The sequence below is a fragment of the Genypterus blacodes genome, unplaced genomic scaffold (genome assembly GCF_046128005.1).
Source record: "Genypterus blacodes isolate CSIRO-AG114 ecotype Tasmania unplaced genomic scaffold, CSIRO-AGI_Gbla_v1 ptg000053l_1, whole genome shotgun sequence".
NCBI classification, from domain to species: domain Eukaryota; kingdom Metazoa; phylum Chordata; class Actinopteri; order Ophidiiformes; family Ophidiidae; genus Genypterus; species Genypterus blacodes.
The window spans coordinates 5,000,229-5,028,127 of record NW_027466865.1 but is presented as its reverse complement, the minus strand read 5'-3'; the positions used below and the strand labels follow the sequence as shown (position 1 = coordinate 5,028,127).

The 27,899-nt window shown below is 46.1% G+C and overlaps 1 protein-coding gene across 1 annotated transcript; it reads left to right on the top strand.

Annotated features, from left to right (window-relative positions):
• Positions 1-156: 156 nt before the first annotated feature.
• pip5k1bb (phosphatidylinositol-4-phosphate 5-kinase, type I, beta b) lies at positions 157-27,899 on the top strand. Its single transcript, XM_076151085.1, has 15 exons — positions 157-540; positions 10,554-10,644; positions 10,759-10,827; positions 11,343-11,473; positions 14,483-14,600; positions 15,517-15,669; positions 15,751-16,050; positions 21,379-21,581; positions 22,441-22,524; positions 22,998-23,046; positions 23,163-23,247; positions 23,887-24,048; positions 25,439-25,562; positions 26,817-26,940; positions 27,282-27,899. The coding sequence occupies exons 3-15, from the start codon at positions 10,759-10,761 to the stop codon at positions 27,282-27,284; spliced, it is 1,605 nt and encodes a 534-aa protein (XP_076007200.1). The 5' UTR covers positions 157-540; positions 10,554-10,644; the 3' UTR covers positions 27,285-27,899.

The window sequence follows — 27,899 nt, the reverse complement described above, 5'->3', positions numbered from 1 at the left end:
GAAGGGTGGTAATGTAATGTAAATTGCTTTGGATAAAGGCGTCCGCCAAATGATTGTAATGTAATACATGTATACCTCAATTCTGATTTTATGCTGTTTTTTACTGTTTTCTACTTCTAACTGCTACTTCTAACTTTAATGCGCGTTGTCATATGAAACGTTTTCTACAATAAAAAAAAAAAATCAACACAAGTCCAGTCTGTTTACCATTAGGAGGAGTGAACCCGGGAAGCAGAGAAGAAGAGCGTCCATTAGCCTGCAGGTGGCGCGTTTGAGCCGCACGCACGCTATGCAGTGGCAAACGTGTGTGTGTGTCTGTGTGTGTTTGTACAAGCAGGGCTGGACTCAGCTGAGCTTATGCTGCTGCTCAGCGAGTCTCCGCAGTCGCTCACTTGTCAGTCTGCGGTGGAGACCCTCGGTGCGTGTGTTCGTCTCCGCCACATTTCGCTGTTTGGAGGCCGTTTGGTGGTTTGTGTTTGTGCGGACTGCAGCAGGATCCACTGATCACCACAGCAGAACTAAGGAGAAGACGACTGGCTGGTAAGACCACTCTGCGTTTGAGAGGCGCCACATCATGTACAATTAAGTCCATATGCTCACAATGGGACTATTGGATGGTATTTGCGTGTTATTATGGGGTCCTGGTTTAACTCGGCAGGTGGACGTTAAACTGCAGGTGTGTGTGTTTAAACTGTCCATCAGGGTCAAAGTAACACATTTATCTCCACATATATGCTACATTTGTCCTAATCGTTCCTATAAATGCGTTCTGCAGCTTCAGTCCCGGTAAGGACACCCTTGTCCCCTTGTCCCCTTGTCCCTGTCCTCACTAAGATTTTTTCTAAGGAATTGACGCATTTTAGCAACACGAATCACTGTTTGCTCATCATTGTTTAATATCAGAATTTTTATACAAACATGCAATATGTGATTCCTGGAAGTTTGGGAAGCAGCTTGTGGATTTTACAACCATACACGGAAATAGACAATATTATGATTAAATAATGTAAGTAAACAACCTTTTTCTGATCATTTTCTGTGACCAAATCCAATTCCAGTCAATGTAAAATGTGGAATTTATGTGTGAGAAATCATGATCAAATGATCTGAACACGTGAAAAGTTGCTGTTTTCCCCTTTTGACTGCTGTTTCCAATTAATGGGGAAGTATTGTGTTGACGTGGCTGCAACTTGCTCAAATTGTTTCCTCACTTTCTTCACTGTCTGTCTTATAATGGCTGTTTATGGGAAATGAGCTAAGCAAGTCAAAAAGTTGGGTAATGCAGACTCTGAAGAAGTCTTAGATCTCCACACATACAGATCTCGTATCTAAGGCCTTGTGGACTGCATATGCGGAGTTACACTTCACACCCCAAACCATCACAGCTATTTGCAGTAAAGTGCTACATTTCTCCTCCACCCTGATCCACCCCAGCACCCAAATCATAACAGGACTGAGGCTCTGAAATAGACACAACAGTGAAAACACAGATGGACCCCCCGAAAAAGAAGCTTCTCAAGTTATCCATTATTTGCTGTGATCATGTTTACTGTCTGTTGTTGTGAGACATGAGCTCATATTTCTGTTGTTTTTGTTTCCTCTCCCAAATTAGACATATTTCAAGTTTATCTATGAGCTTCTTATGTGTTGTCAGTGGATTGGCTCTGAATCGGGCCACGACATTCAGTAGGTAGACATCAAAGTGGGACATTAGTCTGTGGTTTCCTTATGCACTTCCTGTTCCCAACTGATTTGCCTGGGCGGGAGTGGACTCGGTGTCACCGGGGGCCAGGTGCAGGCCAGAGTGTATTTGAAAGGGAAAAGTACATGCAAATCCTCTGCGCTCTCCTTGGGAATAATACCTGAGCTCCAGCGCTGTGCCGCCTGCTGCTCTCTCACTGATAGGCTGCCTGTCGGAGGGAGCAGTGTCCAAGCATTATGTAATATTTTCCACCGTCGAGCGAGCAAGTGCCACAGCTGCTGTCGTGCTCAAACTGGAAAACGTATTGAAGAGTACGACTGAAATGTGTCTTAAAGCTGTGATTACTTTTGATTACTCAGGGCTGATTGATAATATCAGGACAGAGGAATATAACGGTAATAATAATCCTTTGTGTGTCATTGTTGTCATCTGAGGGCAAGCAGGTTCCATTGCTTTAAGCCCTTTTGATTTATGGGAAGAGGTGAAAGTCTGAAGGGGCAAATAAGATAACTAGGGCGCCTTCAATCACAATCAGGAATAGCATTTATATAAAACCCTGCAGCTCAGACTGGTATTGTCCATCTCGTACAACTCCCAGAGTCTCGGACATTACCTTTCCTCACTCCCTTATGTATCAGACTCCCTCCACTGTAAACATTCACGTCCAATCTTTTCCTCCCTGAGCTGTTGACATGTATCCTGTTGTATTGGCGTCACGTGAAGAGGTAGCAGAGCAATTAACATCTGTAGGTTTTGAGTACAGTCTTGTGACTTTGGGTCAAGGAGCGCCCTGCATACTGTGCCTGCTCTGTTCCATGGGGCCACAGTAATGACGGGACCAAAATAACAAGCATATGAGGCTCATTTGAGGCCCTTACATAAGTCAAGCTCGGTGATGATAGTGGACTGACTGCTGTGCTCTTGACCTGACGGATTCAAGATGTTTGTGCTAATCAACAACTCACCGTCTTGCTATAATGAAATCAGGCAGCAGCTAATGTTAACGAGTCAAGTGTGACTGCTCTTCCTGCTAATTCCTCTCTCCCAGGATCCTCCCTTTCTGTTCTACAGTGTTACATTCAAGGTCCAAAAGCTGATGTGCCATGTCCCAGGGGCTTAAAAAGTTATTCTTCCTGGAGTCCCTCATCTCAGCTTCATCAGTTCCTTGCCAAGCTTTTCATGTTTCCGTTTGTGGCTCATGCAATATTCATGATAACAAGTATCGGCTGTCTGCAGATGAGCTTCATTTGACTCCGACAGCAGAGTGAGGGACTGAGAGCAGCGTGTCATGGATGTGAGCAGGGATTATTTACAGATTGATTGAAAATAATATGAGAAAACATCTGTTCATCTTTTTCTTCAAATGTTCTGTTGATAACAACGGCAGAGTAAAGTATGAAATTGTTGTAGAGTGACACACAGGGCTAGAAACACGCAACAGCCGCTGAAGTGGAGCTCAGAGGGTGGGAACTTGCATTTATATTGAAAAATGTCAGAAAAATGTTGTTAGTTATAGACTTTGTTTTCCCTTTAGGACACGATATTCAAAGAAAACTAATGTTTATGCTTGTTCGGCCTTGTTAGAGGTATGAGCTCTAATGAATGCTGTTCATGTTCTAGAATGGAACAAAGAAAGAACTCGTTGCACTTGTGGTGCTGTAACCAAGAAATAGATTGTATGTCAAAAAATGACAGATTAAAACAATAATCTGCCAATAAACTATCAGCTTCTCATGTGTGAGTTAGGTAGTCTGCACATGGACTCATTATTTCATTAATTGTGCTACTGTGACTGCTGTTTTCCCTAAAGTTTCCGGCCGGGGATCCGGAGCTTCCTTCTTCTCTGGTGGAAGGAGAATAAACGCTGTCAGTGAGGTTCTTTTTGCCTCCGGCTGAGCAATATGAGCCACATTCTCTATTGACCCAGCGAGGTATCGCCTCTGTTCACGAGCTCTGCCCTCCCTCTGTTATCTGTTTCATTGTGCTTATTCATCAGACAGGCTGCACTAATGTCAGCACATACCACATACTGTACTACAGATAGCAACCACGACTCAATCAGGACCCTGTAATGTTTTTCTGTGGGCATTATAAAGGCCCACATGAATCTAAATTGCTATAAGCTTGTATTTATATGTGGCAGATCCATTTCAACGTAGTGTCTGATTGTTTGCTTGTGCTTAAAGTGAAAATAAGGCGATTGCTTGAAAAGCCAAACTGCCACAACAGTCCAGAGTGACGCCTCCTTATGTAACGCTGGTTGATGTGAGGTGAGCGGACGTGTTGTCCCTCAGTGCAGCGCTGACTGAATTGTGAACCTCCCATGTCTGCACAGAGGTATGTTAATCGTAGGAAGACTGTCGGCTCTGTTAACATGCCCTTCACTTATGTTGGAGCAGCTGAATGTAGATGTAGACTTTCCCACTGTTATCGCTTTGATCTTAATGACCTCTGAGGGGGAGTTTCCCAGTCACTGGCCCCACCAACTTTTCAGATAGCGAAAAGTCTCCCAAAGGAGCCGTGCAGCCCTAATTGGTTGACAGCGGCACTCTTCTGCGTACGGATTGGTCGATTGTTTCAAACGGCAGCCTCGAAGGAATCCAGCTTCAGCCGGGGCATTATGATGTTTGCTGCTGTCATGGCTCGTTGTTGTGGCTCTGCTGCGCCTTCCACGAAGAGTGAGGCGGCAGAGATCGAAAGCGAGGGTGACAAAGACAAAGAAATAGGAGTACAGAGTTAAAGAATGGAGGTGCTGTCGAGATTCCTTTTTCTCTCTTTGGCTCTCCTTCAGCTTGTATTCTCAGCTGGGAGAAGGCAGGTGAGCTCCATCCCCTCTGGCCCCCATGAGTAACCACTTCTGACAGCAACAACCAGCTCGTGTGCAGATAATAATGCAGACCCTGAGGGAGGATAGAGGACCTTGGACTCCATGACAGGAGTGAGGCTAAAGTGGGCTTGGCTGGGATGGGCAACTCTCTCTCTCTCTCTCTCTCTCTTTTTGACCCCTCCTCCATCCCCCCAGTTGGCATCATGTGACTGTGGACAGAGGGTGACCTCCGACACGATGCTTCTCATGCAGAGTGGGACTAGAGAGAGAGAGGGAGAGACACGCTCGCTGCATGACAAACACACACACACACACACACACACACACACACACACACACACACACACACACACACACACACACACACACACACACACACACACACACACACACACACACACACACACAGTCTTCTGCTGAGTTCCTCACATTCTCTCTCGCCTGACGAAATGAATACATTCTGTTATTCTCGTATTCTCATACATGTATTACCATAGAGTGCTGTTACATGTGCTTCACTTATGTTATCACCCGCATTTGGAAGTAAGTAAGTGTTTCTCACCCGTTCATGTACGTGGCAAACAGCTGGGCTACAGAGAGGCAACTTTAGGACTGTCGCGGTTCTTGGATTATAAACAACTACTCAATTAAACCAACAAAACATCTCATTAAGATGACAGGGAATTGATTATTCTGCAATATGACCCCACACTCCAGCCCAGTTAATGGCAGGAATGATGCCATAAAGTCAGCTTGGCACAACAAAGAAGCAGAAGCACAGAGGTGCTGTGGATGAGGCTGAGAGCAAGAAGAGGCTGAGCCCATCTGTTGTTTTCACATAAAAAAGAGAAGATAATGCAGATGTGTGTCGTAGTAGCACATTTGAGATGTGATGGCTGCTGCTGCAGGGGAGAAACTGAATCAATGAAATGATGACATCTTTCATTATGAGTCTCTCTCTCTCTCTCTCTCTCCCTCTCTCTCCCCCTCTCCCTCTTGCTCATCTTCTGTTAGTGCTAAATCTTAAGGTTGTAGCAGTCTGTAGTGAAGTCATTAAACAAACGACTTTCCGCTCTTTCCCTCCCACCTACTGTCTCACTCTGCATTGCCTTTGCCAAAAGGTCACACAGGAAATACACAGAGCCAGCTGCCTGGTCCTGCAACATGCACACCGTTGCATTTAAGATCATTCTATTAACTACTAAAATACTTGATACTTGGATTTATGGTGTTGTTGTGCTCCGAGCTGGACACACACACACACACACACACACACACACACACACACACACACACACACACACACACACACACACACACACACACACACACACACACACACACACACACACACACACAAAGAGATACACTCTGCCCCGTGTCAGGTACAGTGGCTGTCCCCATTGCTAAGTGCTCCCGTTCTTTATGTCCGTGTCACACCTGTTAAGACATACTGTGAGTCATTCATCACACACACATAAGCAAACAAACACACACTCTTCTCGCAGCTCTGCAGTGCTGCATAACGGGCAGACACAAGACTGCCGCACAGCTCATCCTTCTGAAAACAAACACACCTCCAGGGGGAAACAGGGAAATATGGAATGGAACCAAAACAATCCGGAATTATACAGTTTTACACCTTTTTACTCCAGACAGGAAACGGATGAGGCTTGAGGACATGTGCATATGTATGAGCTTGTCACCGGTGTGTGTGTGGTTAGGTATATTTGGATTGTGGTTTCAGGCTGAAGTTGACCTGGCTGAGCTGTTGGATGTGCTGTGTTCGTTGCCCCGGCAATGGAGGTTATGGTTTTGGACGTGTTTCTTCGTTTGTCTTTTAGTAGAATATCTCAAAAAGGGAATGATGTCTTCAGTGAAACTTGGTGGGCAGGTTCGACACAATCCAGGGAAGAACAACAACAACATCATCATCAATCAAAAAGGTGCATCTTTGGATGTATTGGTATTCATCTATGGAGGTCCTGGCCATTTTGCCAAACAGTTTCTATTACATCACCACAGTTTTCGATCAATTATCACAAACTACTACTTGTCCTTGGGAGACCTACACGCTTGACATTGTATTCATTCGATCCCAGCTTCTCTCTAGCCTCTCTGGGCCTCCACTCTTCGCCTCACCCTCGTTTTGAGAGAAACACGCAGGCGTTCTTGAAACATCCATAAGCAGCCAGGGGGATTGATCTGTGCGTGTCTTGATGTGAGCGTGGGTGAGCCTGTCTGCCTGCCACCTCTTTGTTATTGTCATCTGTAAGACTGATCTGTTCTGCTTGGGGAGCGCAGGGGAGCGCGGACGTTTGATGCTTGTTTACCCTGCAGCACGACGACGCGACAGAAGCCACTATTTTACACCGTTGAGGGAGCAAAGTCAATGATGCAATCCTGCTGTCACTCAAACAGCCGTAGTTTTGATTTCCGGAAATGAACTTAAACGTAAATTAAAGTGTTGTAAATTTAAGAGTGACTCATTAGGGAGTAATGTGTGTGTTTGTGTGTGTGTGTGAGCTGTACAGGCTTTGTCTTGATTGTATCCATCCTAATCCAGATAACTGTGCTTATGTCACACCTGGGAGTGGGAGGCAGTGAAGGTCACACAGCCTCCTGCATTACTGCCCTGATATTGATTCTCCATTATGTCTCCTTTCTTGCTGCAGTCATCCAATATTATCTGGGGGGACTGAAATCAAACAGAACCAGGTCAAAAGAAAAGCTAAGGTAGATGAAGCAGAGTGTCGGCGAGGGGTTTTTCAGACTCTAATCGCGCAGCTCGTTCACGATCAAGTCGACGGCTGGAGAACCTCTGTAGAGTCGCACCATTAAATAATGAGTAAACATTATGAGTAAACATTACGCTGTGAGAGGGAAACGAATGGCTCCATATTCCCTGAAGCTGAGGAGGAGACGCGAGTAAACAAAGACAATCATCTGTTTCTATATATTATTTACACGATGTGTTTTTATTCATCAATTATGTGGTCATCTGTAACAATTTACAGCGAGACAAAAGATCTCTTTAAGTTATACAAACTGGCTAGACTGGGCCAACGCAGATTTGTTCCCCTCATCTCAAACATGACGCAGGCTTTAGCTGGATGCTGTTTCGCCTGGTATCAGCTGCAGAGGACCAAGCTGCTTCAGTTCACTTCGTTGGATACAATACATACAATTGAATTATTAACCCCTTACTAACCGCATCACCCCACAGAGAGAATGAAGTCATTTTCCTACTTCATTTACAAAAACAACTAATAGTGGCTTCTGGAGTACTACGACTACTACTGCTAAGACTCTGTGACACTCCAGGCGTACGAGATCTGTTTTTCATCTGACTGCAAAGCCAGTTTCTGCCCTCAGCTACGTAAGCTGCTTGGCTACCATGTGGCTGTTTGACTTCCACAGAGGCCGTCTGGCACCCTTGGCAATATCACCGAAGCCACAGAGCAGAAATGTTATGAGAGCCAGTGTTTGATCTGCACACAAGTGTGTTTGTTTGAAGGGTGGTAGAGTTTCTGAGGAGGAAGAGGAGGAGGAGGAGGAGGAGTGCAGGTGGAGAAGGAGAAAATTGAGGGATGAGATGAGGGGGGAAATGTGTGACTGACCTTGTGTGAAACTGCCAAGAAATGGCATTTTTACTCTTTAAGTGGACAACTGTGTGTGTGCGTGTGTGTGAATTCTCCACCTGTTGTGCAGATGTGGGGTTGTGATGTGTTGGATTTGACTGCTGACGCACACAGGTCCTTATGTTACCTTGCCTGACTTGCTTGAAGGCACGGAAAACAAACACACTCGCACACGCACTTACACACGCACAAATTAATGCTCCTATTGATTTTGCGTCATCGTTCCACCTAGGTGTCGTTCAGAACCACGTCAACGCCGAGTCTTTAATGCCCCGCATCCTCATCCATCAGACGTATAATTTTACCTCTTTGGCTCTCATCCAAACCACAAAACAGCCATGTTTACCGTTCAAAGTCATTGATTTTTGGATTTTGAGCATTCAGTCATGTCATTCTGGACCAAGTGAACGGCGACTTTCTGTATGTGACTCGCAGAGTTTTGTGAAATAGGATGGTGTGGTCCATACATCTGCCTGCCTGCCTGCCTGACTGCCCGTCTGTCTGTCTTTGTTGATAAGGGAACAACAGTGGTGCTGTGTGGGCCTCTCATGGGTTTGTTCTAGAAGCGTCCTGTTGGGAGGGAGAGGGAGAGTTTTTAAAAGATGATTTCAGGTCCTGTGTGTGTCTATCATTCATACACACTCGATGTAAAATCACTACTTTGAACAGTTTTTACCAATTCACTGAAAAATATACCCATTTACTTGAACAGGAAGTTGATTCTACCTTCCTCTTTTCACGCAGCCAAAATGTCTTCCGCTAAGAGTGATCGGGGGGGAACGCGCTAATTATTCCTCACATCAGACGTGTGCAGCAGATGCTATAATAACCTCATGTACAGGAAAGACTTGTTCAGACAGTGATCGCACAGCTCGTTGTTGATGAAGTCGATTAGTTTTTACTCTCACGCCTCAATGTCACGCCGCTCAAGCCAGTCTTTTAAATTCAGGATGGGTAAACATTACAGTGTGAGAGGGAAACGATAGACTAGATGTTCCCAGAAGGTGAGGAGGGGATGCACTAAAAAACAAACAGCTGCAGTTCCCAGTTTGAGTAAGACTTTGTTGATTGAGTACTCCTGAGCCTGGCACATGCGTAACGGAGAGACGTCATTTTGTGTTTTGTTGACATTCTGTAACTATGAGAAACAATTTGCAGCAACACCCAAGCATCTGTAAGTTGTATAAATACATAAATAAACTGAAACTAGGCCAAAAAGTTTGCCCAGCAGACTTGAAACTTGAAAAAAGGCGGTTGCCAGATCCTTTTGTGCCTCATTTGAAATTACATTCAGCTAGTCCATTTTCCCACTGATATGCGTAAGAACATTTCTCAACAGGACTCAGACTAGACCAGATTTAACACTGCCTGATTTACACTCAATACGTAGAATCTGATTTGATGGCGATTGCGAACATAGTGGAGGGGTGAAGAGTGACCACGGAGCGCTGGCTCCAGACAGATGAGGAAGAGCTGCGAGCTGGCAGCTCTGAGACACGCAGGTGCATTGATATGCAGGTTGCAGGGTGACTGCAGACCTGCCGTGTGTGTGTGTGTGTGTGTGTGTGTGTGTGTGTGTGTGTGTGTGTGTGTGTGTGTGTGTGTGTGTGTGTGTGTGTGTGTGTGTGTGTGTGTGTGTGTGTGTGTGTGTGTGTGTGTGTGTGTGTGTGTGTGTGTGTGTGTGTGTGTGTGTGTGTGTGTGTGTGTGTCTGCATCCCTGCTCACTCAAGACACACATCCGCTTCGTCACGTCATAGATTCATTAAGTTTCTCTCCTATTTTCTGAGAATAAGGCAGGGAGATGGAGAGCCGAGTGTTGCAGTGTGATTAATGGAGAGCAGACGTGTGTGTGTGTGTGTGTGTGTGTGTTTCAATAAGGAGTCGGCTGTGCTCGGAGCAGAGCAGCTGCAGGTCACTTTCACCCTGAGGCCATGGGCTCATTACGCCACACACACACAGGATCTGCAGTTTTATTGTGGGCTTTATGGAGTGTTATTTAACCAACACACACACACACACCAGGCCTGTCACAGTTCTATGGAAGAGAGAGAAAGTTCAAGATGATGAACAGGGAAAGTGGCACTAATTGTAAGCCTGCAGTTTACTTCTTTACTAGTGCGCAGACCGGCAGCAAAGATGTTGCATTGGGATTGTGCAGGTGTCTCTAATAAAGTGGAGGCGAGCGAGTCCGTGAGTCTCGAGTGACCGGCTGCAGGCCATTTCATCAGCGAGGGTTTACAAACGGCTTACATGGCCTCCCTCGTGCACTCAACGACAGCCGACCGGAGTTAATTAAGTTTCTTCCTCCTACGTCGTCACATCAAAGCTCAAGTCACAGCTGAGTGTAACTGCTAATTGTTTTGTTTGTCCCTCCCACCTTCAGATCAGACCCTCCTGATGTTCTGCTCACCGTGACGACGGAGGAGATGTGGCCCTGATCAGCGTTTGTCAGGCACAGCTTTTCTTCAAGCAAGGTTAGTCAGATGAAGAAGCTTCTGTACAATCTCTGTCTAAAGACTCAATCAGCACTTTGATTCCTATATTTCGGACTTTTTTTAAATGATTTTTGTGTTATTTCTGTTTGTCAGATGTCTACCACAACAGAAAATGGGATGGGAGGGCAATGGAGCACGAGCAGAGAGAAAACTTATAAGAAGGTAACCGGCCTCCTCCTCATACAAGGAGTGCTCTGATTCTGTTTAATTTTGGCTCCTATGACGACTGTGAAGCTGCTCTCATAATATTTCTTCTGGACTGCTCTTGTTTTTTTGTTTTTTTTCTAACTTCTGAGCCTGTGAGTCGCTTGAGTCCCTATAAATGTCTGTCTGCAGCACATAATGTCCCGACCCCTGCCCAGGCTCGCTGCCAGAGATCACTCAAGTGCTGGTCACAGATTTTTTTTTCTTACTTGAGACGTAATTCCTTCGTAAAAATACAGGGCTGTCACTATTTCAGCAGCCAGTAACCCAAAAAACACTGAAAGGTCTTTTTGTCCTGGCGTCATGTCTGTCTGTGTCCCTGCAGCCTGCAAGAGCTTGTAAAAGTTTGGGTGAAGCGTATTCTAAATAGCGAGAACTGCTCAGGTTATGATTCCACGAGGACAAAGTGGGCAGGAGAAGCTTGTTCCACAGCCTCCTAACGTGTTGTTTTCTCATCCGTTCGCCCCCTGTAGACCACATCGTCGGCCCTGAAGGGCGCCATTCAGCTGGGCATCGGCTACACTGTGGGCAACCTCACCTCCAAACCTGACAGAGATGTCCTGATGCAAGACTTTTATGTGGTGGAGAGCGTCTGTCTGCCCAGGTCAGTGATATGTTGCTGTATCTGCCAACTCACTCAAAAATGCCATAAAACAGGAAGTGGTGAACGCTTTTCAGACCTGAGTCATGAGTCCTTTTGTGGAGCGACGCTTTGGAAACCAGCTTTAGAATATGGTTTTAAGATGCTGTGAATCTTTTTCGTTAGAGGAACGGCTCAATTGCATCATCGCAGCTTTATGACTCGAATAAATGGAAAATAAATTCAGACAGAAATTCCATTCACTTTCATACTCATACAGAAACTGCCTGGCATTTTACATGACTTATTCTAGGCCTAGTCTATATGAATATGCGCACACACACACACACACACACACACACACACACACACACACACACACACACTTAATTCATTTATTTATGCCCACAGAATGTTGTTATGTGTATAAATAGCACTGTATTCTTCATATGGGACGACTCCCTCTGGTCGCTGTGGTTGAGCTTTATATCTCAACAGTCATTTAACCTTAGACTGCTCGTCATCAGCCTGTGCTCATCTCACAGCCTAGCCAATATAAAGACTAATACTAATAGTAGTATAATAACACTAGACGCCATTCAAGGTACACAGGGAACAGGTGTGGTACTCCGTGGGCTTTGCCATTAAAGCTTCTTCAAATCTGCGGTCAAAGGTGCAGCCGGCCTGTAGGACAAACGTCTCCCTGGACTCCTGCTTCACCGCTATAGTGTCCTGTGTGTTAGCAGAGTCTGTCACCTCAGCCGAGTTCATTTTAAGTAAACATCTCATGCAACCGAAGCAGGAACTCTTTTAAAGGTATGACTCATGTGATCATGCTTACATTCAAATCCGGCTAATCCTGACGCAGACGCCGTGTTAACATAAAAGTGCTGATGATGAGCTGATGAAGGTGTCACGTACTACCAAACTACCAACTTCCTGTATGTCTTTAACTCTGAAGCTTCAGGTAGAGAGATGGGAGAGTCCAACCAGGAAATGTCCTCTGTGGTTTGTCTCTGAGCATCAGGATATGCAAATTCTGGATGGTTTATGCAAACCTGGTCTTCGCACGCACACTGTTGTTTCACTGGCAGGTTCCTCAGTGACAGCTAACAGCATGACTCCAGTCTGGGCTGGACATTGATGAGGGTTTAAAACCTGCTCAGGCTTGCTCAGGCTCATACAAAACACTTCTGTATCGTGTATTTACTTGTGTATTCTGTGTTTTCTGTCTTGTTCTGTAATAACACAAAGCCCAGCTCTCTGTTTTCATCCTGAGAGTGCGGCTTAGTGATGGAGAGCTCTCCGTTGCTTTTATTGCTCCCCTCTGTCTCCACTCTTCCTCCTCTGTTTGTTCAGTCAGTCTCGTTTTGGACGGCTGGAGACGCCACAAGGCTCAATGACTCTCATGCCACAACACTGAACACAACACGGAAACGCAGACGCTCCTCCGATATGCCTGAATGAAACATTTTCCAGGTGCAGTGTGTCACCAAAATGGCTCCTATGCAAAGTTTACATTCGCCATCGCAGACTGCAGGTCGGCGACGGTAGCTTTGCGCAACGTCACATATCTGTTCCTGCTGTTAGTCACTAAACACAGCAGTCAGATTTCATTGTGCAGTAATCACAGGTGTAGTGTTGCACATTGGGGTCAGGCTGTCGTCCAAGATCCTGTTACTGAATAGGACACCAGCACGGCAGCCTCCTTCCCCACTAAACAATCCAAAACATTACAATAAGACAGCAAGTTGGTGTTTAGTGAGTGCAAATACAAATGAATCGGGCATTGACTGAACCATGGCTATGATAATAGAAGTGGCTGTGACTGCCAGCGCCACCATCAGGCTGACCTTTACCAAAATTGAATGAGTGCCATCCTGGTTCAGGTCCAACAGAATTTCAGGAAATCCATCCATAACCTTTTGCCAACAAACAAACAAACAGACAAAGGCGACTGAAAACCTATAATGTCCTTGGTGGACGAAATAGATTTCGATTTCGAAGGGTCCTGAGCCATTAATCCATCAAGAGCCAGCTTCTTCAGGATTTAGGGTCAGTAAGGTTGATTTAGAGTGTGTGTGTGTGTGTGTGTGTGTGTGTGTGTGTGTGTGTGTGTGTGTGTGTGTGTGTGTGTGTGTGTGTGTGTGTGTGTGTGTGTGTGTGTGTGTGTGTGTGTGTGTGTGTGTGTGTGTGTGTGTGTGTGTGTGTGTGTGTGTGTGTGTGTGTGAGAAAGAGAGTTAGCTGGGTTACAAAACAGGGTGTGTCTTTGTCAGAGCTGTGCCAGTCTGATAATGTCAGGAGAGTCTGGACAGTGGAGCCAAAATAAAAAAAGAGTGTGTTCTTGTGTGTTTTTTTTGTTCGCCTCTCTCGCCCGTCACACTGGAGGCTCATGTGTGTCAGCCGCGCTGCTTGGTTTTGTTTGGATCCAGTAATCAGACCCGTCGTCTGTCTCCAGGCGAAGAACTCTACACTGGCCAGTTTGTCACGACAATACTGGTTAATCTGAGTTCCCATAGATGACTTTACTGAAGCCTGGTGATGCAGTGTGTGTGTGTGTGTGTGTATGCTGATACACTCACTGTACCAGGAGTCGCTAGCCTGGATACACATGCACAAAGGTTCAGTGTTAAGGGTTCAGCTTCCCCTCTGTTCAGGCCTGTATGGCATGGGAGTCATTTGTGTTTGTGACATTAATCCCATTCATTCATTTCACACTTTTGCTAAATAATATCAAACGGATTAAACACGGCAAGAGAAAAGAGACGAGGAAATAAAACACTATTACTCCACAGTTCCACCTCATTCAGCAAAATAAGCCCTTCAGAGTGAACCTTTGAAATGACCTGCACTTGGAAAGAAGTATTGACAAAACTTATTGATCTGAGGCGAAGCTGTCACTGTAGAAGTTTAATTAAAATCAGTTCAGTCTATCAAGATTACACTGAATCTATCACTGTGACAAACCACGCCTAAGGAACAAGGAACCAGGAATTTTGCGTCTAATGTGTGACTCTGTTTCTGTTTTACCAGTGAGGGCAGCAACTTGACCCCGGCACACCACTACCCCGACTTCCGCTTCAAGACCTACGCCCCGCTGGCATTCCGCTACTTCAGGGACCTGTTTGGGATCAAACCGGACGACTACTTGGTAAGACAGGACTCTGCCTGTTGTTATGTTCCACCTGCACGTCTCTCAAATCTTCATCTGAGTCAGTGGAGTTAACAATGATATTCCCCCAGTGTGTTTAAAAAAAAAAAGAAAGACAAAGCTGAAAGACAAAATGCGGTGGAAGAGATGAAAGATGATTTGAAGCAGCAGAGGGAGGACGGATGCTTATTGTGGATGGATGTGTTCATGATTGACGGCCTTGAGGTGTATGAATTCATTCAGAGGCCGTGACAGTGTAATGAAAAGGGAGCACACACACATTCACACATACGCTATTCTGCAGCGCTTCTGAACGCAAATGCTCTCAGTCTGTCTGTCCGTCCGCCACAGCACTAACCTTGACAGTAGTTATTGGATTCGGATTAAATTTGGCACTCAAGCAGAAACATTCATTGATTAAACCGCATTAAACTCTTAAATAAACAATAAAGATTCTCTCCGAGTGCATTACTTGTCTCGATGTGTTCCCTGTTGTTCTTGTGATGCTCTGCAAATGATAATCGCAGCCTTGGAGGTCACGTTTCTACCGTTTAAGTCACGGCAGCTTGTTTGCATGTCTCTTAGCACCCACAGACAGAATATTGTGATCTCGGGCCGGGATTGAAACCCGATGCCCCCGGTTACAGTAAAACAGAAACCAGTGTCTGAATAGAAAACCCGGCGCTCGTATATCAGACCACCCAGACTTGCATTGTACCATGCATGAAGAACAGATGGTGTAAAGTTAAACTGTGGTGTAACATCTTTGTTTCATTACGTTTTCCATATAAACTCTTTTGAATAAGTGGCGTTTTCTGTTTGCTCCTGTGCATTGGGGCGTATTAGGATACAAGTGAGAGCGATTGTTATCTGTGCAATGCTGAAGTTGTTTGTTGTCATGGTTCTCCTCCCTCAGTACTCGATGGTCAACGAGCCTTTGATCGAGCTGGTCAACCCCGGGGCCAGCGGCTCTCTCTTCTACCTAACCAGCGACGACGAGTTCATCATTAAAACCGTCCAGCACAAAGAGGCTAAGTTTCTGCAGAGATTACTACCAGGATACTACATGGTGAGACACCGCACTGATACGTCTTCATCTACGGAATTAGCGTAAAAAACCCCACATCGATCGCAATCTTCTCCCTCACAGAACCTGAACCAGAACCCGCGGACGCTCCTGCCCAAATTTTACGGCCTGTACTGCATCCAGTCCGGAGGCATCAACATCCGACTGGTGGTGATGAACAACGTGCTGCCGCGCTCCGTCAAGATGCACTACAAGTACGACCTGAAGGGGTCCACCTACAAGCGGCGAGCCTCCAGGAAGGAGAGGGAGAAGTCCTGCCCCACCTACAAAGATCTGGACTTCCAGGATATGCACGAAGAGGGCCTCTACTTCGACCCGGAGACCTACAACAACCTGATGAAGACGCTGCAGAGAGACTGTCGGGTAGGTGCAGGGGCGGGCCGGGCGCTCATCAGACTGCTGAGGAGATAAAACAGCAGCATTGTCCTATAAAGAAACTATACGATATGAAATTGGACGGCGCAAATGTGTCCGTGAGCATGTGCAGACTTTTAATCCAGAATTCAGCACCTGAGCTCAATTGCACCTCTTGATCGTCCACATTGACATCTCAATTATCGATAAACAAAAGCAAAAATGTCAACAAACAGCTGACCTGCAAAAACGGTGTTTTTCTACAGGCGGACGGTCAAAAAAAAAAACACAGAAGGAAGCTTTGAGTGCAGAGGGTGAAGGGAGCAGGTCGGCGTTATCACAGTGGACATTCCTGTTTGTATCTCGAGAAAGTGTCTGTCTGGAATTCCCCTGCTTTGATTTGAGTTATGCAATGTGTAAGGATGAGGTCAGGCGCCAAAGTGGAGGATCTGACCAGGTTGAAAGGGACAAAGCGGCCTAATTAAGGGACGTCAGTAACTCCTCTTTCATGTAGCCTAATACGGAAGCTTAAACACACACACACACACACACACACATTATTCCATCTGCAGTCTGTCGCTCTTCGCCTCTCTCCTCTGCTGCTGTGTTTCAGCTGCGTGACAGCTCTCCAAACACTGAGCGCGATTAAGACCTGATCCCGGGCAGCGTGAGAGACCCGCGGCTCGACCCCAAAGGTCCTCCAATCGGAGGCGGCCATTCCTCCCTCGCCTCACTGCTTTTTTACTTAAAGGCATGAAAACAGACAGAACAAATGACCTGAAACAGCAGAGAGACTGGAGTGTGACACGTCTGCTTTCACTCAGACGGTGACAGGAGGGGGGGTGTGTGTGTGTGTGTGTGTGTGTGTGTGTGTGTGTGTGTGTGTGTGTGTGTGTGTGTGTGTGTGTGTGTGTGTGTGTGTGTGTGTGTGTGTGTGTGTGTGTGTGTGTGTGTGTGTGTGTGTGTGTGTGTGTGTGTGTGTGTGTGTGTGTGTGTGTGTGTGTGCAGCTAAGATTCCAAAGAGCAAAGGGATCATGTGAATTTTATGATTTTTGTTATTGCAGACGAGGAACAATTCTATATTTGGTAAAGAAACCTTGACCCGCGACCTGCATCAAATAAAACAATCAAAACCGAACAAAAAGCTGCTGAAATAAGCCAAATCTACTTCCTCTGCTTCTTCTTCTTGGCTTTTGTGTCTGTTTTTAAGTAAATTTGAATTATTTTAGTTTTTGCATTCTTTTCAGATGTATCAGCGTTTTTAAAGTACCAGCATCTGCATTCTAAACTTTGCTTCCGGTTTCGTTGAATCATCTGCGGTCAGTCCTGGACAAACGTTCTTCAGTCTTCATTGGAGTTTGGCTGTTTTGTGACACGTGTGTGTGTGTTTGTGTGTGTGTGTTCTTGTACTTTTACCCTCAAAACTCAGAGGAACAGAGAGTGATTTCCTCATCCTCCCCACTTGCTAAGTCAGTTCTTCTTCATGTTGAAGCTAGCAACATTCACACGCACGCACACACACACACACACACACACACACACACACACACACACACACACACACACACACACACACACACAGACACACATATCCCCTGACATGCAGTGCCTGAAAAGCATACTCCAGTATATGAATGTGCGTACCTGTGTGGACCACATGTGTGTGTGTGTGTGTGAGACTGTTGAGCAGCAGCTGTTGGAGACTCTGAGCTGTATAGTTTGTTATTGTCATGGCTTCCTGCTCTCACCTCCTGAGTGGGAAACAAAATGCCCTCTAAGCAGAATCTCCATTTCCATGAGTAAGCAGTTAACCCCTTCACCCCGAGGAGAAGCCGCAGGGCCAAAACACAGAGGGGAGGGGGAGGGGGGGGCGGTCCAATGAAAGTGCCCACTGGGCAGCATTTGAAGCTCTTTCTCCACAGGTTTGAGTATTGAACCAATTCTGTTCTGTAGGAGTATGTGAGGTCGCAGCTGAGCTTTACTAGAAAATGCAAAGGGATGAGAGGGCGAGACGGGAGAGCAGAGCATTTGCTCTATATCTCCCTTTTAGGAGCGCTCCTTGCTTTATCCATTGCTCCCCCGATACCGTCAAAATGCCAAAACAACAGCAGACATTAATAATGAATGCAGTAGGCAGAGATCATTGCAGGGGGGGAGGGGTGTTGTGTGTGTGTGTGTGTGTGTGTGTGTGTGTTACCACCGGTGTGTGTGATTTGTATCGGAGGAGAGCGTCGCGTATCTGATGATGCGATGGCGCCGAGGGCATAGAGCTTATGGCGAGACGAGGAAGAGTACTCCTGAAATAAGATTGCAGTCATTTCGCATCCAAAGCACGCGCAGAAATAAATAGATTCAGATTACTCAGGAATGCACGCGTGGTCGGTGGAAAACTATGCGTTGCGTAACTGCCCAGTGTGACCAATGGTGAACAAGCATGAACTGTATCCTCGGCCATGTGATGCGGAGACAACAATGGCCTCTCTCACTCGCTCAGTCATATCAGACCGGCGGCTGACGGGGCAGCAACAGGTCCCCCAACCAAGTCCACTGTCTGCACTCCCCTTTTTGTTTCATTCAGCCTGATGGTGGCGCTCTAACAAACACCGTGATGTTTACCTTCTATTTGGCGGTTAGGTGATTCCCCCCCCCGTGATTGAGAACGTGATTGTAACGCGAGTCAGCATATAGTCAGGATCAGTGCTAGTGAAGAGGCTCTGTGTTCTGTCTCCTTGGCACACACACACACACACACACACACACACACTCAGCCTTTTAAAAGCTCCGCAGTGTGTGAGCTTCACCACAGAGCGGAACACTCGGGAGGACGAGGAGTGATTCACGGCGGAATAAGCTGAAGAAACATCAAAGATTTGTTAAGGATCTGTCTTTCCGCTTACCTTGTTTCATTCCTCTCACGCACACACATAGATACACACACTTCAATCTAAGCCAATTCCTGTCCCACATCAACACAAGCACACACACCACATCAACAAGCTCCATCTTCCTTTATACCTCTGCCAAGGAGGTTATGTTTTCCTCTGTGTTTGCAGGAAATCTCAAAAACGTATAAACGGATTTCATTGAAACTCGGGTGGGCAAGATGGTGGCGCTGTAATTAACCCCTTGTATCTTTTGGCCTTTGGTTGTCATGTATCCAAGTATTGCACACGCTAATCAATAATATAGGAGAATCTTTCTATTTTGCTGGGAAAATTCAGCTCTTTTCTTTTTGTGATAGATTGTTTGTTTGTTTGCTGGGAGAGCTGGAACCATTACACCCAGTAATGGCCTTCTGTAGGCAGCGTGTGTGTGTGTGTGTGTGTGTGTGTGTGTGTGTGGCTCTATTCAAAATGCTGTTTGAATAGGCTGGGGGAGTTGAACTGAGGGGATGCAAATTGCTGATATGGAAAAGGCAGTGCTCAAACAAAAGCCCCAATGTTTGAGTCGCCCATTAAGTGTGTGTGTGTGTGTCTGTCTGTGTAAATACGACACCAGGCGCCTGTCAGTTTGGCTCAATACGGCACAGAAACGTATATGTAGGTCAAACTATTTATGTCTCACCTTTGTTGACCATGTATTGCAAATATGGAAAGATAGGAAGAGAAAATAGGTTCCTGCTGTTTGCCGGCCGGCTTTTCTTCACACAAACAGGCCAGTTTCCTCTGGTTTCTGGGTCGCGGAGTTCTCTGATTGTCTTCGAAACGTGATACCGACTTGTAGCTCCGCCTCGTCGGTCAGTTTGTCCGTATGAAATGACTCGGGGATGGAGCTTCTGTAGAGCTGGATGGGTTGCATCATTGAGAGTCGAAGCCGTATGTGGAGAGGGAGATTGTGGGGTCTTGGAGGAGGGATGCGCGCTCACACTGCTGTCTATGCAGATGTGTTATTTGTGCAGTGTAAGTGAGAGCGATTGTGAACATTCCAACAGTCTGAGTCACTGTGCTGGTGTCTTGATAGGGTAAGGACAGACATTCCTTAACCTCCAGGCTCCCTCTTTCTGCCTTTTTCTATAAACTAATGACACACACACACACACACACACACACACACACACTTACACTCAAACACATTAAGGAATTCTTAGGACAGCTGATAGGCGGCGTGTCAGTGGGACAAAGTCTCTCTCTATGTCCTGGACTGGCTTCTCCACCCTAAGCTTGTAAATACTTTGAGTCAAACCCAGTGTCACTCCTCTGAAGGGAAACACCTCTTTCCAATCCGGACACAAACGCCACACGGATCAGGCCTGACCAAGCCCAGCGGTGACCCCTGACCCCCATACCGAGATCCAGCACACTCCTCTCTCCTCCCTGGCACCCTGGTCTCTGCACAGGCGGTGGAAGTGGGTGAAAGGCTCCTCCAAGCTGGTCAATGTGTAACACTTGGCTCAGTGTGGAGAAGCCACCGTGTTTGTTTAGCTCCAGACTGCTTTACGGGGAGAATTCCTTTTGCTGATGTTGTGGACTTTGAGGAGAGGGAGAGGGAGAGGGAGAGGGGGAGGGGGAGGGGGAGGGGGAGGGGGAGAGAGAGAGAGAGAGAGAGAGAGAGAGAGAGAGAGAGAGAGAGAGAGAGAGAGAGAGAGAGAGAGAGAGAGAGAGAGAGAGAGAGAGAGAGAGAGAGAGAGAGAGAGAGAGAGAGAGAGAGAGAGAGAGAGAGAGAGAGAGAGAGAGAGAGAGAGAGAGAGAGAGAGAGAGAGAGAGAGAGAGAGAGAGAGAGAGAGAGAGAGATGGTTTTGCTGTATGTGCCATAAAGGGGCGAAAGGCAGAGATGGATTACAGATCAGAGGCCCCCGACAGCTTGGGGTGGGCGGGGCTAAAACGAACGATAATACATGATGATACTGTCACACGGCCTAAACATTTCAGTTTAAAATGAGTGTTAAATGTTGGAATCTCTTTGCATTTCTGCCGCGTCTTTGCATCTTAAACAAGTGGGACAGACGCTCGGAAACGACACGAGCGAGGGAAACTTTAAAGTGCTGTGGAGGAAAAAAATCATTCTGAAGGAAGCATGACATCATACTGTGCCAGGAGCCAGTTACTGCAATTGACAACTTTAAAGAATAGTTTTTACAAGCAAACATTTTTGATTTCGGGGGGAAAGGGCATTGAATGGTGCAGCGGGATCGTGGGATTTCAGTGTGCCGTCTGCTCGCAGGCTCTGAAGAGACGAGGATGTGATCTCTCAGTCTACTTTCAGTCAGTTTTCCAACAAAATAAACAAATTAAAGACCTCAGTTTGGCTTTTGGAACGCGTGGTCAGCATTCGTCTCTTTGTACTGTGGCTCTGGTGAACCGGTGCAGATTCATGTGACAGATTTGTGACTTCCTGCAGGTGCTGGAGAGCTTTAAGATCATGGACTACAGTCTGCTGCTGGGCGTGCACGTGCCGGACCACCACCACAGAGATGGAGGGGAGTCGGGCCAGGCAGGCGGGGACGGGAGGAGACCCGTGGGTCAGAGGGTCCTCTACTCCACCGCCCTGGAGTCCATCCAGGGAGACGGCAAAGCTTCCGAAGCCCTCGCCACAGACGACACGTGAGTGGGCTCGGACGGGACACACACACACAAGCACACACGCATTATATACACACACGTTGGATGTAATGTACACCCTCTGGCGACTCTCACACTCTCAGTCTCACAGCGGCCGTCACTGTTATACAACCGTGCTTTCATACTGTATAACCATGGCTACACAGAGACAAACACAGCCACTGTTTCCGCGCATTTACTGCAATACACACAAATGTAAATAATGTAAGAGCCTCTTTTACAAACACTTGTAAAAGTGCGGAGGTGTATCAGCTTTATTTGACAGCGGTTCAAGCATCACAGTGCGTCACTGAAGGACATCAGATGTGATCGCTGACTGTCTGACTGCATGGGATTATTCCTACATGAATACTTATAAAATGACATTAATAAGAGAACACAAATACACAAACGCACACACAGATAGAAGAGCTGTGTTTAGTGTAGCATCTTAGTTCCACACACAGCAAATAGACGGATGTTCAGCAGTAAACAGGAGGTTTAAAGGGTAAATAATTCAGAAATCATACTAAAGTAAACCAGCGTGAGACCTCTTAGTCACTTTAGACACACATTCTACCTTAGAAACGCACACACGCTCATAATGATACAAACTTAACAGACACTTCATTCAGACAGAAGGATGTTGTGGGTTTACATAATTGATATGAACGCACAAAGTGGCCACTTCTTGTTAAAAGCTTTACGGTCTTGATAATGGAGAGAAACAGAGGATTGTGACTGGATAGTGTGTTTGTCCTGAGCATATGTGACAAGTCGTCACAGTCACTTCATCTCTGCCTATTACTCTGGTCCCATTCCTCATTTAAAAATCGTTTGTGTGTCTGTGTTGTTGTTCCAGGATGGGCGGCATTCCTGCCAAAACCCTCAAAGAGGAAAAGCTGCTCATCTTCCTGGGTATCATCGACATCCTGCAGTCGTACAGGTATAAAACTTTACAGCTCCAATACTGCTTCTACCTGATGATGACTGAATAGAATATTGATCTACGTGGCAATTTATCTGTTGACCTTTGGGGCCATGATGTCATTTAGATCTACCTGAATATTATCCAATCTAACAACATTTCCACATTGTAGATCCCTTAAACCTTCACTTAAGACATCCAAGACCCTTTTTAATGCTGAATTACGACCTCACACACCTAAAAAACCATTTAGGAACCCACCTCTGTCTGGACAAAGCACTTTCTTCTTTCAAACCTTATTTACACATTGATTTTATGTCCTGAGAGAAAGGGAGGAGACGAGAGGGACAATTTGTCTCCCACTTAACCTGCCTCATTTCGGTTGGGTTGCCTCATTCAAAGACGTAGTGTAAACGGAGATGTCTATCGGGATTGATGGAGCATAAAGTGGATAGGAGTGTGACCGGGCTCTTTGTTTTGTTCCTCCTCAGGTTCATTAAGAAGTTGGAGCACTCGTGGAAAGCTCTGGTGTACGACGGCGTAAGTGGATATGCGCCACACACACACGCAAAGTGGGATACTGCAGCTTTAATGAACGAGCTCTTCATTCTCTTACATTCTCCTGCTCAAAGTCTTCTCCCCTGTCTGCCCCTCAGGACTCTGTCTCGGTGCATCGTCCCGGGTTCTACGCCAGCCGCTTCCTCAAGTTCATGAGCACGCGGGTGTTCCGGAAGACGCACCGTAAGTTTGCTGGTTGATCACTTTGTGTCTTCCTTGTCGTCGCTCTAAAACCATGAGATCGAGTAGTAAGGATGTTATTTATGCGTCATCTCCTCCTGATTCCACAACAACATTTGTATGTCTTCCTCCGTTATTATACAAGATTTGTGAGCTTAAGTTGAATTTTAGGTGTCTGAAGATGCAGACAGAGGCACAATTACACAGCAGTGAGTTGGATAAAGTCAGTGAAATCCTTTAGGGGCCATGATGTCATGGCCCCTAAAACCTTGAAACAGTGCCAGCGCTGCTCTGCCTTCATGGAAGGTCAAATGAAGTGACAGTGTGATGTCATCGTGTAGGGACCCCACACACACACACACACACTGTGAAACATAACAGGATAAAAGGCAATGATGAAGCCAAGAGCGATCACAGGGAGATGAAAGGATGAAACAGAGCAGATTTCATTTCATGCACAGTGAGGAGGCGATTTAGTTTAACAAGTCTTTTTACTGCTACTTTTGTAGAAGTGAACATGGGCTCCATCAGGGCAATCCTCTCTCTCTCTCTCACTCTCTCATTATCGCCCTCCTGTTTCCTCTCTGCCGGTCTCCCTCTGTGTCCACGAATCCTCATCGTTCCCTTTCTTTTGCATCGCAGCCATCCGGTCCTCCCCGTCAAAGAGGACCCGCAATTCCATCCCGGCTCTGAAGTCGTGCTCTCAGGAGATCCTTTCATCGCAGGCAGATGACAGGAGCGAGGAGAAGGAGCGGACAGACAGGCTGGGAGGAGCTCGCAGCCTGGCCAGCCTGGACGGAAATGGTACGCTTAGTTTAAAACGCAATATTTGAGGGAAATCCGGCTGGGGAAACACGTCTAGCACTTTTATTTAAGGCTTTTTAAAGATTGGATAAATTATTGTTATAGCTACATGGTGATACTATTCCATCTTTATTGTGAAGCAAGAATCTCATCACACAACCTGGAAACCTCAAATATTCCAATTCATGTCGTATTCCTGCTCTTTTCCATTCATTTCATTCTAAAGTTTGCTACAGCAGGAATTTGTGACATATTTCCATTACAGTACCTGATGAATATTTGACAACATTCAGGGATGGTTGTGGAAGTGGCTGAATTATTAATGAGGTTATTGGAAAAGGAGAACCTGGGTAGATTTCATCATTCAGGCTCCGCTGTCATATTTCCTGCACACCCACGCTTGCGAAACGCCTCCGACTTTGCCGCATCAGCTTTTATTCTTCCCATTTGTGGCTCGACGGGAGGTCCGACACATCCGTCACTGGTTGATGCAGCGTGCGGCCTTTCAGGAAATCAAATGGAGGCTACCTCGTTAGAACTGTGACTCCGTGTGATCCATCAGCAGCTGAAGGGGTTTTATTCTTCAATCATCCCCTGCTGGTAATAGGTTTTCCTGCTTATTATACAGTTAAGAGTCTATGAGAAGAGACTAATTACAATCTGAGGAAAGAACTCCCATTGCTGTCACTCTGCCGTACGATGCGTTCATCTCTTTCTCAGTTTTTTGCGACACGGCTGTATAGTTCAGGAATAACAATGGCAGCCGAGTTGGAACCTACTGTTGAGCTGTGCGGTAGAAGTCTGTTTAAGAGTGAAATTGCACATTTCTGTTATTTGTGAAATGTGGTGCAACATTCTGGATGTGGGTGTTTCCGTCTCGTCACTTTCCATGGCGCCGTTACACTTGGTAGCTACAACAGTGTAGCTAGTGTGAAGCCGTGACCTCAGCCAGGTGAAACGGCAGTAAACACAGCTCAGAGGTCATTACTAAGGACATAATTGACATAGTTGTGCTTCATTAGGCTCATGAAGAAGAGAAGAGTGTTATCTTATCTTTTCCATCGTAAAGCGCCGTCAGTCAGTGAGACGGAGGCTTGGCAGCACTTCGTGACCTTTGTGTTTGATCTGAACGGGCCAACATGAGCCGACGCCACACCGGGGGAGCGGGGGCAGCGGGTTTGTGTGTGTCGCTTCAGTTAAGTCTCATACGCCACTGTTTGTCAATAGAAGACGAAGAGATCCAGCTTCATTGATTCCTTATGTGGAGCAATGTTTAGCTGTGTTCATCACATCGGTCGGCTAATGGGGTGTTCGTCTGTTTTAATAAGAAATTGTGTTTGTTTGTGTGTTTTTCCCACACTGACTCCTGTTGCATGTGTTTGTTCCGCAGTGGTGTTCGGCTCATACATGCGTCCGGACCTGGTGCCCCCCACCCCGGGCTTTTACGAGGGCTCCATGGGAACCATCTCCACCTCCTCCATCTTTGTCAATGTGGACAACCAAACGGAGGACAGGTACCAATGGATGCTCACGCACGCACGCACGCACGCACGCAGGCAGGCAGGCACGCACACGTAAATCACAGTGTGCTTCATTACTTCCTCTCAGTTTAACCTCTGCATGTAATTAAAGGCCTGTCCAGCTGAATCACAGGGCTTTGATACATTACATTACATTACATTATGATCATTTGGCAGACGCTTTTATCCAAAGCGACTTACATTACATTATCACCCTTCGCAGAGGGGGGAACAATTTCTTCCGCTTAAGAAACAATTTATTTCTTAAGCGGAAGCTCTACCCACTCGACTACTGCCTCCCTACACTGATTGAAGTAGATCTTAACTTTTGTTCTCTGTTTACACCGATATTCTAGAATATTGACTGACAAACAGAAAATCCAGATTTGACGAGCTCCTCAGTGTAACATTAACAGGTTTTATAACACTGTTAACCGGTTTTCTTAACATCCTACAGTCCAGGGCGTCCCTCTGAACTTTTGGAACACTCTGTCCTCGCGCCCCCCCATTCTCCCCCTCCCTCCCCGGCTTTCTATCTTTGACCTCTCCTTCTGTCCAGCAGTGTCGGGTTTAGTTTGCTCTCTGAGGCGCCTTTGTGCGGCTTGCTCTGTCTTGTCTCCTCATCAGTTACCTGCTGCTGCCCTGACATTGTCCTGTCAACTGTTGACATGAATATTTAAAGGGCAGCTTTGTCACGGTCTCACTCTGTGCCATTATGCCACAGAAAGACTGTGACAAAAGAGGATGTGCTGCTGTGGCGACTGCGCTGTGTATCCACCAACAATACAAGCCTGTTAGTGACATTTCAGGACAGGAGCTGTTGTAAAAAATACGCCCTTAAATATTCAAACTTGTCCATTTATCACAGGGCACTGATTTAATCGGACTCTCCTCTTTAACAGACGTTTTGCTTTCATAGTACAAAAGTGGGCAATCACATGTCAGAAGCATGAAAGCACATTCCTGAATTAAGTGAGGAGTCACCTGACGTACACAGGAGGAAAACAGTGTTCACGTCGCCCCCTAGTGGTTGAAAGTAGAATGACAGCACTTCCTTGGACACTGCTAAAGTAAAAAATTAATTACGATGCATTTATTTGAAGCTTATATTATTATATTTTTTATTATTATATTGTAGCTTAAACACATCATATTCAACTGCTCTCACTGATCTGTGGTTAATTTTGTTCGCACGGCTGCTTTATTTCAGCCGTTATCTTTTACACGCAATATGCTTCTCCGTTGCAGAGACGACCTGGCCTCCAGCTCCACGTTTACCTTGGAGGACAGCGCCATCTGCCTCACGTCAGAGCAGAGCACCATGGACGTGGACATAGACCGGGACGATGGCTCTGTCCTCGATGTTTACTTGGTGAGTCGTCGCTCCACCTTTGTGTTCTGGGATTGTCTCTGGAATTCATCCATGCCCTCAGACGTGGGAGAGATGGAGTCCAATGATGACACTACTAATGCTATGAAACCCCTCTTGTGTGTGTATATATATATACACAATATCCTGTAAATTGTTTTATTTAATAACTTCTTAATTTGACCGACATTTAAGAAAGTTTGACATGTGTGAAGTTAATCCCCAAGTCAAAATGCTTCAACCTCCAGTCTGAGTCATTAGTTTGAATCTTCATCACACACTTGTCCTACTTTCATTGAGCTGAGATGGAATGATGGAATCCTCTCTTCTGTCCTTCCTTACAGTGAAAAGACGCTTTACAACCTCCACTTCTTCTTGCCAATCATCAGACAATCACCTACACTCCATTGGACAGGCAGAAACTGGCCTTCACTCCTCTTCCAGTGCTGCTAGATTCTACTTTGCCACTTGTATTGCCAACATAAAGACGTCGACGACTACAATTTTTCCACTGGCTAATGGGACTGAGGAAAAGACACAGAGTCACAGCGAACGGACACACAGGCCACGCAACATTCCATCGTACTGTCACGTGACAAACACGGCGTCGCTTCTTAGAGCATGTGTCAACATAAAGCCACTAGGTTTTTATCTATGTATACTATTTTCAAAGACCTAAACATTTAGTATGCGCGAGCAGAAGGTAGAGACACGGCACACCTTTCTATCAAACAGTTACACGGACGAGGACGGATTGAACAGGCGACGACTACGATTCCGCAACTGCCAGGGCCTAAAAAAAACGGAGCACCACGTGGTTGTTTGGGTGGAGGCGCCGCATGTGCTGCCTGGGCAAGAAACTCAAAAAACGTGTCTGAAGCCCTGCTGAAGAGCTGCAGTGAGGACAGAAAGTTACTGGATCTTGGATGAAGCAGAGCAGAGGGACGACGCTCTCGCCCCCT

Coding starts and splice junctions, on each gene's coding strand:
- pip5k1bb (XM_076151085.1), top strand. CDS start 10,759: ATGTCTACCACAACAGAAAATGGGATGGGAGGGCAATGGAGCACGAGC. Junction 23,047..23,162: donor AAGCTCTGGTGTACGACGGC/GTAAGTGGATAT, acceptor TCTGCCCCTCAG/GACTCTGTCTCGGTGCATCG. Junction 23,248..23,886: donor GGTGTTCCGGAAGACGCACC/GTAAGTTTGCTG, acceptor TTTGCATCGCAG/CCATCCGGTCCTCCCCGTCA.